At 40.5% G+C, this 14010-nt stretch overlaps 1 protein-coding gene across 6 annotated transcripts in view; it reads left to right on the top strand.

The window, feature by feature from the left end:
- LOC111158585 (NEDD4 binding protein 2 like 1) overlaps window positions 1-13763 on the top strand; it is a 34008-nt gene extending 20245 nt beyond the window's left edge. The window contains exons 2-5 of one of the 6 annotated variants that reach the window (XM_022520710.1): window positions 9052-9179; window positions 9495-9583; window positions 11820-11888; window positions 12833-13763. In XM_022520710.1, coding sequence (XP_022376418.1) covers window positions 9052-9179; window positions 9495-9583; window positions 11820-11888; window positions 12833-12889 — 343 coding nt within the window. In that variant the 3' untranslated portion in view covers window positions 12890-13763. Of the gene's footprint in view, window positions 1-9051; window positions 9180-9494; window positions 9584-11693; window positions 11889-12832 lie in introns of all 6 variants that reach the window. The other 5 variants (XM_022520708.1, XM_022520709.1, XM_022520712.1 and 2 more) reach the window with 5 other exon arrangements.
- Window positions 13764-14010: the final 247 nt, after the last annotated feature.

The following is a 14010-nucleotide window of genomic DNA, read 5'->3' as shown; positions in this document are numbered from 1 at the left end:
GGGAACGCCAGAGTTAAGGGCAGGATGTTAGTTGAATGTTAAGTCAACAAAACAAATATGAGAAAATGTTAACAATTATAGCTCCAGATGGTAGGTATACAGATATTTGTTATATTATTTTTCCTTTTCTGTGTATTTAAAGTTTTTTTCTTGAAAATTCCTCTCCGTGCTATCAGATTAAAAAAATCATAATAATAAGGAGTCTTAAATATGAGGGGAGTTGGCTAAGAAGCAGAAAAGATTTGAAAAGGAGGTAATAAGATCTATTTTTAAAAAAGAATCCAAAGAAAGTATTGGACTTTAAAAATCCAATAGAAATAGAGAAGAATAGAATCACAATACAGAAAATCAGAGTGTAATGTAGATGACAAATGTGATAATAAATATAATCAAATAAAACCATAGTAAATATAACCAAAGCAATGATTACAAAGAGAATAGCCCATATTTCTGAGTTGAAGACCTAAACAAAAGTGATTTAAAAAGATAAACTCAGTACTTAGACATATACTGGTAAGACTGCTGCAAAACCATTAATTAACTACCCCAGCTTCCTTCATTCCTTTTTGTTAGGTGTGGCAACGTGCCAACTAGAAAACTACATTTTCAAGGCTCTCTTGCCTCTTTCCACCATGCAGAATATGGATGTGAAAGCTGGAGCTGCAGTGGCATTCTGTACCCACTAGAAGGCACTGAATGGAGGCAGGAAGGAATGGAAGCCTCGTGCTAAGAATTGACCTGGGTCCATGTGATATCTCTGTATTTTTTATATGTAATATATACATTTTTAAAAGACACGGTTACCTGAGTTTTTTGCTAAATGCAACCAAACCCATGTCTAACTGGAACATATATGAATTATAAACATCTGTGGGAAAGGACTATAATCCACTAGTTCTCATTCAGCCAAACTGTTAACGTGTGAAGACAACTGAAGGTCTTTCTCAGACACACAAGAGCTCTCAAAGTATATAACACCCATGTATCCTGACTCTGTGTAGATCTGAGGTAAAATTCAGGCAGCACAGCATCCAATCTGTGTAAACCTGGGCCAATTATTTAACCTCATGAAGGTTTAGTTTCTTTAAAAACTAGAGAAAATATTATTTACTTCATAAGATTGTTATAAAGATTAAGGAGAGATATTACATGCAAAATCCCTTGTGTAGTGCTTAGCAGTATTGAAAAGAAAATTTATTACAACAATCAAATTTAGCCCACCAGAAGAAGAATCAAAGACATCTAGAATAGGCTATCCTTGGGGCACCTGGCTGGCCTAGTCCATAGAACATGTGACTCTTGATTTCAGGGTCGTGAGTTCAAGCCTCATGTTGAGCATAGACCCTACTTAAATCATTTTACATGGTATCAGTCAGAAATGTCTCTTCAGCAAGATAAGAAAATAAAAGTATAAATTATATAAAGGAAAGTTCATAACTACTGGTTATAATTTAAAAAATGAGAAAATATGGGAAAAGAAGATAATGAAGAATTTATATGGCAAGCTTAGTGGAACAAAACACCAAGTCCAATAACCAACCTAGTTATTTGTTGTCATTTAGTACATTAAAAAAAAAAGTGTTTTGAAGCAATGGGGAATTGACAAAGTATTCTGTTAATAGGCTTGGGGTAACCAGGTTTCCATGTGGAAAAAAAATCCAGTTAGATCCTTAGCCAATACAGCATACCAAAATAAAATTTTAGATGGATTGGGGAGTACAATGTAATAGAACAAAGATGAATATTTACATAAACCTGGGGTGGGAAAGACTTGTAAATGTATCATCAGAGGAAGAAAATAGAAAGTAAAAGATGGATACATGTGACTAGAAAAATTTCTGAAAGTTTAGACTTTTATGTTAGAGTTTATCATAAACAAAATTAAAAAGAAATCTATGTATTCAGTAAGAAGGAGGAAACGTTTATTAACAAAGGATATGAAAATGCAGTCCATAAAAGAGTATCTCTAAATGATCAGTACATGTAAAATAATCTTGCTGATAATCAAAAAAGTTGGTACAATGTAAAGCTTAACTACAGGGCATTGGAAAAGTAAATTATGATACATCCAAGTGAATATTTATGTCATATTCATTAAAAATAATGTCATAGCAAGATATTTCATGAGGTAGGAGAAAATTGCTTTGGAAATAAATTTGATGAAAACTTGGTATACTTTATATTATGCTTCTGTTTTTATGTAACAAAACCTCAGATAAAAAAGAAATTCTATCTACCTACCTACCTATCTACTCACCTACCTATCTTTCTATTTCCTGGAAAGATCAGAATGATAATAATTATTTTTAGATGGGGGAATATGGGAACCTCCCCCTTTTTGTAGTCTTCTATTTAAAAATATTTTGCAGTGAATATATATTTCTTTGCTAATTAGAAAGGAAAATGTGTAGACAAAGACACAGGAGCCAGCTTGAAGGGATACCTACTGGCCAAATATGGGACAACCTGAACATCATAAAGAATAAGGATGTTAAAGATTATTAAAAGGGAAGGGGAAAGAAAACTCCTCTTCACAAGACAATGCCATGAAGTAAATATAGAAGAAATTACATAATGAGGAAAAGCAACATTCTGCAGTTCTTAATGTAATAGTTGATTTAGGTAATGGTTGGCAATGACAGTAAAGATCATTGAGGGAAAGTTTGGTGGACAACAGGATCATTACATGGGGTCTCACAGTGTCACCACCCACCCCCCATCCCAGCCCTCCTGCCCTGATGTTACCTAATATTACAAGGGAAGCAATGTTCCTTTACAGAGGAGAGAGCTGGTAGATACCACCTTTTAGCCAAGTGACCACACTGAACATGACAGCACAGACTGTTATTATGTGCAAATGGAAGTATACAAACATTACCTCTGTACTTGCCTTCCAAAAATGTATCTAGTCCTGAGGAAACCATCAGAAAAACTCAGAATGGAGGGTGTTCTAAAGCCAACTGACCAGAACTCTTCAAAAAGGGAAACCAAAGAGGGCAAGAGGACAATTGTAGATTAAAAGACACCGAAGAGGGGTGCCTGGGTGGCTCAGTCAGTTAAGCATCTGCCTTCGGCTCAGGTCATGATCCCAGGGTCCTGGAATCGAGTCCCACATCTGGCTCCTTGCTCAGTGGAGAGCCTGCTTCTCCCTCAGTCTGCCGCTCCCTCTGTTTGTGCTCTCTCTCTGACAAATAAATAAATTTTAAAAAAATAAATAAAATACACCAAAGAGATATAAAACCAGATGCAGTATTGAACCTATGAAAGGCACTATTGGGACCATAAGGGAAATTTAAAAATTTTTAATTAAAAAAATTCTATTAACATTAGCTATGATAAAATTCGTGTTATTGCAGTTATGCAGGAGAATGTCCTTGTCCATAGGAGATACTTGACAAGGAGTTTAGGAGCAAAGTGTCACAATGTCTGCAAGTTAATTTTTGAATGATTCATCAACCATTCGCATGTGAAAGAGAAAATAAATGAGGCCAATTGCTGACAAATGGTGACTGGAGATGAAGGGCAAACAATGTTGATCGAATTATTTTGACTCATTTCTAAGGGTTTGAACACCTAAATAGGAAAGTTTACAGGGCAAAAGTTCAGGTGGAAATAAAAAGGATAAAGAAAAGTAGAATACATGAGACATAAGGGATATGGCATCCAGGTACAATGTGTGGATCTTGTTGGCTCTCGCTTCCAAAAATCAACCCTAGGGACATATTTATGAGAGAATCAGGGAAATCTGAACACTGACGGGATGTTTGGTGAAATGAAGTATGAAGCAGGTGAAATGAGGTTAGCTGTGATAATTGTGTGTTTTTTTTGTTTGTTTTTTTGAGAGAGTGAGCACATGTGCAGGAGGGCGGGGCAGAAGCAGAGGGAGAGAGAGAGAATCTTATGTAGGCTCCACCCCTAGCTCAGAGCTGTCTGCGGATCTCGATCTCACAACCCTGAGGTCATGACCTGAGCCAAAATCAAGAGTCAGATGCTTTACTGACTGAGCCACCCAAGTGCCCTTGCTGTGATGATTGTTGAACCTGGGTCATGGGTCCGCAGGAAGTGATTGTATTAGTCTGTCTGATTGTATTACCCTGTCTACTTTTGCATGTTGGGAGACTTCCACAGAAAAGTTGAGGGTGCAACTCACAATTACATAGTAACGTTGGATTTGTCAGCGAGTGAGTGACCAATAGATAGCTAAATATGTTCTCATGGGTATTTGTTATTAAGCAAAAAATTACACAGAAGAGTGAGAAGTTTGAAATCAAGATTAGTACCCGAATTTCTCTCATAGCAGTGATTTTCAGTGAGTTGCGGAGGGAGCTGTGGAAGTGAAAGTTACGTGGAAGTAATGTCTTTCCATTTTTTCCTTTTCTCTTATTTTCATTCTCTTCATTTACCCGATGCATGAGGCTCCTGACCATAAAGAAAGCTAGAGCTGATGCACTGTCCTCATCACTTCTGAAGCCAATGGAATGGTATTTATTGCTTCCACCTATGTTTGAGAAATTCAAGATTTGTCTGTTTCATCAGTTCTTTGTGTAGCTAGGAGAGCTTTTATTGTCCTGCAGATTTCAGATGCTACTGTACCTGCCAGTGCTAATTTGACATTCAGCTGAAGGTAAAAACAAGGTTTTGAAAGGAATGATCATTCAGGAAGATCACACAGACAAATCTCCCACTCCCCCCTCCAGCCTCCCCAGCTTCTGTGAGAGCTGTAAAGGTGAAAACGCTCATATTTTTGCCTGCCTGTTGGTTAGGAGGACCAGTGAGACTATAGTCATATATCTCTCAGGAAATGATGAGCAGTGGTCTAGCCCCATGGGGGCCCTGAACAATGTAACTTTTACTCTAAGGCAGAATTTTACAATCCAGGGCAGTAGTTTGTCTTGTGTGTGTGTGTGTGTATGTGTGTGTGTGTGTGTGTTTTGTTTTCTGGAATAGTATTGAAATAAAATGTGAATTGGACATTCATGTCTTAAAGCTTTTTAAAAGGAAACATTAGAGAGTGAGAATCTTAACTTCCAATAGATAATATAAGCCTTAAAGAGGAAAACGAAAGTAGACCAGACTATGTACATGAGAAGAAAAATTCAACCCTGAAAATGGTAAAAGACCACAATGAAACCTATGAATGGCATACTTAATAAGAAAACAAACGAAACCAGATTTAGAAGGGTAGCAAATCTGGAACCAAAAAGAAAAACAAAAACAAAACAAAACTCTTGGAACCAATATCCATAACTTTGCTTAACATAGTATATATACAAAGATAAGGAAAATAAGTTATGCACTGTTATTGAACTTCTGAATGCAGCTTTCATTATTTAGACTAGGTAACATTAATGAAAATAATTTAGGAACTGTAAAATAGCCACAAATATAAAATACACACGGACTTAGGGCTGCTTTTAAAGATTCATTTATTTGAGAGAGCGAGAGAGAGAGAGAGAGCGTGTGTGTGTGTGTGTGTGTGTGTGTGTGTGTGTGTGCAGACAGGGGGCAGAGGGAGAGAGACTCAAGCCAGCTCAGCACTGAGCCCAGTCTCATGACCCTGACTGCGTGACCTGAGCTGAAATCAGGAGTCAGTTGCATAATCCGCGGCGCCGCCCAGGCTCCTCTCAGTGCTGCTTTAGATTTTTTTCTAAGGTGTTGTCATAATCACTGTTTGCCTTGGAGGTTAAAATTTGGACTTAATTTGGGCTTTTCAGCTTGAGTATCTTTAAAGTCAAATAAAAGACCTACATGCAAATGAGGAAAACTGGTTTCATCAAACCTCCTTCATACTTTTTTTTTGTGTCACTCTCTGCATCCGTGGTAGAGTCTAAGTGGCCGCCTTTCCTTGCCACCTCTCCCGTGGTTTAGTTCCCTCCCCTTTCACTGGGGGCCCCCACAGCACCTTGCTTTGAGCAGCAGAACGTGGCCGAAGCCTAACTGCTTGCACTCCTGCCCTCTGAATGGCTGGGGGTGTGAAGAGGCCTGGGTTAACCTCCCTGAGGTCGGGAGACCACGCGGGCCGAAAAGGCAGCCACACGTGAACGGATGAGGCCCACGGAGAACACTCAGCATGTCCATTGTCAGAAGACTGTGGCTGTGTGAATGGTCCCAGGCAAGACAGGCAGAACTGCCCCCATGAGCCCAACCCAAACTGCTGATCCGTGAACTCAGGTCATTACCTTTCCACCAACAGGCTTCTTGAGCTGGGAGCCCTATCAGGAATCACTCTGATCATCTGTCCCCACTTTAAGCACCCCACATCCCTTTGATGATCTCTTCTCATCTGACGTGGTTTCCATGGTTTTTAGATCTTACACTGACCTGGTCACTCTTTTCTGGACCTAGTCCAGCTTAGCAAATCTCTCTTACATTGTGTAGCACTCCGAATGGAAAACCGCTGCAAATATGATTTGCCCCTTTTAACTTGCTCTTATTTTTCCCCTAGAGCTCCGTTCTCGTAACAGGCCCTGAAGCCTGAGCTTTACTGCTCTTGCTTTTAACCCCCTTCTCCAGCGGCGGAATTTTCTCGTGTCTCGGGATCCAAGTCCACTGGGGTCGCCTTTTAATGTTTCGCTATCTGAACTTGTTCCTGACTCCAAGTTCTCTTGTCCTTCATCTGTACAGCTCTTTACACTGACTGTGAGGTCGTCTGTGTCTGGCTCCTTGGCTAGGCTGTGAATTCCTTGAAAGCAGCTACTTTGTTTTCTTTTGGTACCTTAACGCTTCACCCTGTACTTGGCATATATTAAATGCTCAGTAAATGTTTAATGAGTTGGATAATTATCTAATATTCTCTGGGTATTAAAATACACCATCTTCTCGTCTACATTTTTCCACAAGGCCATGAGAGACACCATCAGATTCCTGTTTAAATCAAGATGTGAGATTATGCACATTGAATGTTTCCATTTACCAACTCAGCCCATCAGCTATGCTGTGTTCTTTTTTTTTTTTAAGAATTTATTTATTTGACAGAGAGAGATCACAAGTAGGCAGAGAGGCAGGCAGAGAGAGAGGGGAGGAAGCAGGCGCCCCGCCGAGCAGAGAACCTGATGTGGGGCTCGATTCCAGGACCCCGGGATCATGACCAGAGCCGAAGGCAGAGGCTTAACGCACTGAGCCACCCAGGCGCCCCAATGCTGTGTTCTTTTTAAATGCTATCAAGCCTGCTGAAGAATTTTGACAGAGAAGTTTGTTTTCTGTTTCTGGAATGTGTTCACTCCTTCTTGAACACTGAGGTGTTTGCTTTATTTTGGTTTTTCATCTCTTTCACTCACTGCCAAACGAATTCCCTTGCAGTAATTTCAAGATTACATACACACTCCATCGTATTTTACAACGTGGCACATCTACCCCTGGGGTTGGTAAATTTGATCATGTGCGTTATAACTATTAATACAATAATAGTACTTCACACTGTCAAGATGCCTCACCATTTGCAAAACGTTTCCTCAGATCTGCTCTCATCTGAGCCTCATTCAAAGCTCCATTTCATAGGTGGTGATGCTTATCTGTGGTTTTCGGTCAGGGAAACGTTTAGAGAGAGAGAGAGAGAGAGAGAGAGAGGTCACCTGACTGGGTAGAGAAGAGTCTAGAATTCAACCCAAGCCTTTCAGAGCAATTTAGGAGCTTGTGTAAGATCAGGGCTCTGGTGCCTTACACATACCCTGCTCCGTCCTGATCAAGGAGAGCTTTTCCTCCCAGAGAAGGACAAACGTACAACAGTTGAGCAGCTCTGCTTTCTCCTTGCATTTCCTGTCCTTGTCATTCTCCTTTTTCCTTTTTATTCCCACCCCCCTTTTAAAAGATATTTATTTATTTATTTGACAGAGAGATGAAGTAGAACACAAGTAGGCAGAGCGGCAGGCAGAGAGAGAGAGAGGGAGGGAGAAGCAGACTCACTGCTGAGCAGAGAGCCTGACGTGGGGCTCCATCCCAGAACCCTGGGATCATGATTTGAACTGAAGGCAGCCACTTAACCGACTGAGCCACCCAGGCAACCCTGTTCTGAGCATATCCGTTTGGTCCTATGTTCTGGTTGCTTGCTGAATTTTTATTGGTGCCACAGGGATGAAGGAAAGAAACGGACACTCGTTGCGTTGGGCACTGCACCTGTGACTCCCCATGTTATCAGATCAGTGTGGTAACCTAGCAGGATGGGGGAATCATCCTTCATTTCTAAAGATGAGAGGAGGCTCAGAGATTTACCCAGTTATTACCTACTGTCATATCCACCTTCTCCCCAAATTGTCTGAATAAGGATTTTATTTTATTTTTTTAAAAGTATTTTATTTATTTATTTGACACAGAGAGAGAGATCACAAGTAGGCAGAGAGGCAGGCAGAGAGAGAGGGGGGAAGCAGGCTCCTCACTGAGCAGAGAGCCCGATGTGGGGCTCAATCCCAGGACCCTGAGACCATGACCTGAGCTGAAGGCAGAGGCTTTAACCCACTGAGCCACCCAGCCGCCCCTGAATAAGGATTTTAAGTGGAAATCTCTTCTCTTGGAAGTGATTTTGTGCAGAATTTAATAGCTTTTTTATTGTTTTGCTTTGTTTTAAAGGGGACACTCCTTTTCCTTTTTTTCTGTGACTTTTTCATATTTTGAGAGTGTGAGAGAGTAGTTTAAGAAGGCCTGGGGAAGGCTGGCTCTACCTCTTGCCTTCCAGTGTGCTTATTCTCACTTGGTGTAGGTCACTGATAAGATGTAAACTGTTACCTGGATAGGGGTTGTACACACACGCAGCCCTTTTATCCGCCTCTCATACATCATCAAGAACTAGTGTCTCAGGTGGGTTGTTACAGAGACCAAAACTCCACGGAGCTGGGATCCGGAACAGGTGAGAGATGGGGGGAAGGGCAGGGCTGCCTCCTGTGAAGGACTGGTACCTTCTAGAGATGATAAACATCTCTCTCCTTAAATTGAGTTTCAACAACATGCAACCCGGTGGCCTCATAATTACAAGCTGCTGAATGTTGGCGATGGAAGGAAATAATCTCTATAATGGCTGTGCATAATCATAAAGCAATCTCTTATTTCCCCACTTTCTAGACAATTGCAACACGACTTTCCCAGGGCCCTGATTTTCAGCACGGATGACTATTTCTTCAGGGAAGACGGTGCCTATGAGTTCAATCCCGACTTCCTGGAGGAAGCACATGAGTGGAACCAGAAAAGAGGTGACAAATTCCTTTCCAAATTCCCCGGGAAATCCTATTGTGCACATAGATTGTAGCTGCTGCAGAATGAGTACGTTTTCGAGAAGGAGCGTAATCAAAAGTTCTGCCATTTTCCCCTGTGCCCCCAAACAGAATGTCAGAGCATAAACTCCCTAGATTCCAGGAAAAAGAAAAGGATTGGTAATGGGTTCTGAAATATGTGGCACTAAAGTTGTGTAATGAGGACACCTGTGATAAGAAAATAACAAAATACGGAGTACGCTCACCCTTCTGATCATTGCATGTTGTTCACTGTTATGTACCGTTGTGTTGCAGCCAGAAAAGCAATGAGGAATGGCATATCCCCCATTATTATTGATAATACCAACCTCCACGCCTGGGAAATGAAGCCCTATGCAGTCATGGTAGGAAGAAGCATCATTCTGAATTTTCAGTTATGGACATTTTGTGAGAAAGTTGCAACATTTGTTCTTTCCTCTTCTTCTGATCTGCCATGATCTCATCTTTATTAATCGTAGCTCTCTCAGGGTGCAGGTAAAGAGGTTTTCTTTTAGGGTTTCTCTGTTGTTCGATGGCTGAAATTCGCTGAGATGCTAATATCACCTCAGGGTACGTTTTTAAATCCTCCTTGGTCCCAATTCTTGCGAATTCTTCTGTCTTGATTGTTTTCCCAAGAGGAGACATACGTGCACAGGAGCGCCCTCTGAGACTTGCAGAGAAACTGGATGGACTATGCTAGCCGAGTGGTGGATGATAATAAGACACTTTTCCGTCTTTGGCAAGCCAGGGATTTCAGTACTGGGTGGTGTTGCCGTGGGAGAGTCTGGGCCACTTTTTATTTGTTTATTTATTTTGGGGGGCTTAAGAACAGATTGAGGGTTAGCACTGTAAAGGATATTAGAATATAAATATACAAAGATAACAACTCAGCTCTCTATTGTCGGAATAGGAAAGAACAGTAAGATGAATAAAACTGTGCATATTTTTAATTTTGAAATATATCTGATTTTTTTTTTTCAGACGTATTTCACCTCTTATGGTAATAAGTTTCACTTCCCATGGGGTATATACACCGGAGAAAAGATCCTGAGACACACAGGGCAGGAAGAAGGCAGCTGCGTAGTGCCATTTTGTCACGCGCAGTCCCCACTTGGCTAACTGTCAAGGGAATATCTCTGAAACGGGGCTCGTGGCCCATCTATTTGTGGCTTCTTTTTAATTTGGGGGCAAACTAGCTTCTATACAGGTGTGCTTTTCTCGAATTGTATGTCCATCGGGGTAACTTGGGCCCAGCCTGTGGGACCTTGGGTGGATGTAGGAAGGAATGAACATCAGCTTTGTGGTTACTTCAGTTCGTGGACCAAGAGTCCGCTTGGTAGAGAAATGAACAGGAATAGTCTAATTAAGGCATGACTCAAAACCAAGAGTTAGTGGAGAGTGGCTTGAGGGAGGACATTTTCCTTTCTTTTTTTTTTTTTTTTAAAGATTTTATTTATTTATTTGACAGACAGAGATCACAAGTAGACAGAGAGGCAGGCAGAGAGAAAGGGAGAAGCAGGCTTCCTGCTGAGCAGAGAGCCCGATGCGGGGCTCGATCCTAGGACCCTGAGATCATGACCTGAGCTGAAGACAGAGGCCCCAACCCACCGAGCCACCCAGGCACCCCTCCTTTCTTATTTTATATTATCTGGAATGTACAATCTTTTTCAGCCATCCACAGCTATTAGACCCAGAAATTAGATATTTTCCATGTATGATATTTGAAGCCTTCTCTAACTAGAGGAGTCCATCTCAAGAATGAAGAGGAAATCTTTTTACTTTGCTCTTTTCATTCTGTGTTTTAGAACACAATAAACAATAATGATGAAGTTCAGATTTTGAGATTAAAAAAGTAGTAGTCAATTTATGAAAGCAAAGAATAATTGGATGTTTATATGGAAACTGTAATCATTTTCTAAACTCGAGAAAAATGGGGCACAAGTACACTGAGCCAAACTGTGTCGCATAGAGGGGAAGTTCCTTTTGGCGGGAAGAGTTTGTAAAAAGTATGGGAAAATCACTTTTCTTTCATAAGCTCTGTTCCTGTGGGACCCTCACTTTCTAATCAAGGTGTGAGGGATGGGACAGAGCATTTGACAGAAGAAACTCTATGAAAATCATATTAGGGACTTTGAGAAGCCACTGAATGCATTTCTCATACCTATAACTAGGATATTTACAATGAGTTCAGCTATCTATTTTTTTTTAAATGTCCAAAACAAAGAACCATTAAACTTTTCCTACATAGTAGATAAAATGGACTAAAATTTATCACTGGGAACCAAAATAAAATCTGAGAGTGGCTAAGTATGGAAATGAACCAACTGTACTTGTTAAGATAAACTCAGGCCTTGGATTTCTGGTAAAAACAGAGGAATTGTAGAAAGGATTTGTAGTAAATGTGAAATGGCAGCATAAACATTCCCAAACATACATACCATGTCTTCAATGTTTTATGTACTTTTGAAAAATCAGGCACTTGAAAATAACTATGAAGTTATATTCCGAGAACCTGACACTCGCTGGAAATTCAACGTTCAAGAGTTAGCAAGGTACTTCTTTGTTTTTCTAGTTCCTCATTATGTATCCTGCTATTTTCAGGTATTTCAGACCGAACAAAAGAATCTTTTCAGGCTGGAAATGGACATGGTAGTTTTCAGGCCAGAAATGGTAATTCTTGGAAATTGATAACTTTGGCATTATTAATGTGAAGACTTTAGTTTTGGGTCAGTTTTCTAATATAATGCTAAATGCTAAACCATGGCTTGGACTTAGTCCTTTTAAAGGACACATTTAACTTTCCGCTGAAATGCTTCTTCATTAATGAGCGTTTGAAAGCACTTTTCTCTGCATGGGATTGCACATGTCAGTGGTGTTTCTGCGTTTAGGCTAAATAAAGATCTTTAGTTGTTCAACAGTCTGTGGTTCATTTATGGTCTAGATGCTGCTTCTAATTTATAAAGCAATACGTGTCCAAGTAATACTAACTTGACTGAGTGCTTGAGTTCTGATGTTCACTATCTGTGTTACTAGATAATGCCAGTGATTTAAAGTGATCAGTGAGATCAGAATTTACTTTTTAGGAATAAGGCTAGTTCATTCTATGGTTACAAGCAGATAGCGTTTCCAGAGTGGGCCTGTGGCCCACCCACATCAGGACTGCTTGAGGGGGTTGTTGAAATCCTAGTTCACTGCCTGGCCTTCTTCAGAGAATCTCTGGTGATTGCATTTCAGCTATATCCCCAGTGGATTCTCATGCCCACTTGAATGTAAGATTTTAATTAGCATCTAGAAGTGTCTAGGACTGACATGAATTGATTATAAAGATATGCATGATTAACAGAAAAATATATAATAAAAAGGGCTCCCAGTGTTCTTTTATGTCTTGAGGCACCAAATTGAGATTTCCGGGAATAAGCCTTGGTGAAGCTCTTACTCTTTGCTAGCCTCAGGGTGGAATGCAAAACAGCAGTGGAGCCTGAAAGATAACTCCTTAAGGAGACTAGGCTTCTGTGAGAGTTAAATCGGAGGGAGTGCATCTCTATGTAAAATACAAGTAACTCCTTTGGATAATACGCTGCCTTAAGTAAATGTTTGCATTTGTTCTCACGTAGAAGAAACATTCATGGAGTCCCCAGAGAAAAAATACACCGAATGAAGGAGCGGTATGAACACGGTGTTACCTTTCACAGCGTGCTTCATGCAGAAAAGCCTGGCAGAATGAACAGAAACCAGGACAGGAATAACGCCTCACCTTCCAACGGCGCACGATACTGGAATCCGTATGCTGAGTTTCCCAACCGGAGGGCTCCTGGGGGCTTCACAAATGAGGGCTCCTTTAACAGAAGAGGTGGCTGTCACCATGGATATTAGAGGCCTATCTTACCTGCAATCGAAATTTTCCTAAATCAGTTTTTAACTGCAAATTTTGGTATTTATTCTTTGTTTGGTTTTCCTCAGAGCTCTAATTCCAGTGTAAATAGTCGGACCTGAAAGTTTTTGAGCAGAAGTCATTATACTCATCTTCAACAAGCATTTGTTACAGTGATCCTATATGCATGGTCTGATGCGGGGAATTCTGCTGACTTGATTAAACAAAGTCCCTTTCCCTAGGGAGACCAGAAATTGGAAACAGAAACCTGAGAACGTACCCATGCACATACGCAGTCACCTAAGTTCGATATATAGAAGCTTTAGTACCACTTTCTCTGAAGTAATCTGCTTTTCCAGGAAATTCATCTTCATCAGGAAAGTTGGAAAGGTGGGGGAGAAGTGGGAGGCAGGAAAAATATTAGTGCCATTGCTACTTTGATAATCTATGTATCCCAAAATGTGAGATGTGTGGCTGTCATGATGATACTGATTTTCCCTTAAAATGCACATGCCAGAGAGCATACATCTAAGGGAATATTGTCCTTCAAAGTAGATACTTGGGGAAATTATTCCTTTATTCTAGTGATGTGTCATTGTTAAAAATATTGGATCCTTCTTTTAAAATTTTTTTTTAGAGACAGAGAGTGAGAGAGCCAGGGAAGGGCAGAGGGAGAGGGAGAGAGTGTCTTAACATGCTCCTTGCTCAGCATGGAGCCCACCGTGGGGCTCAATCTCATGACCCTGAGATATGACCTGAGCTGAAATCAAGAGTTGGGTGCCCTACCGACTGAACCACCCAGGAGCCCCTGTCAGATCCTTAACAGCTGAACAAGGTGAGGAAAATCAGTGTCATTATTTAAAGTCACATCTTGGTTTTAACTACCACTTTACTGAATAAGAGTAAACCTGATTAACTTTT

The sequence above is a fragment of the Enhydra lutris genome, unplaced genomic scaffold, assembly GCF_002288905.1.
Source record: "Enhydra lutris kenyoni isolate GAN:26980312 unplaced genomic scaffold, ASM228890v2 scaffoldscaffold60, whole genome shotgun sequence".
Classification (NCBI taxonomy): Eukaryota; Metazoa; Chordata; class Mammalia; order Carnivora; family Mustelidae; genus Enhydra; species Enhydra lutris.
This window is presented reverse-complemented; position numbering and strand designations above follow the sequence as displayed.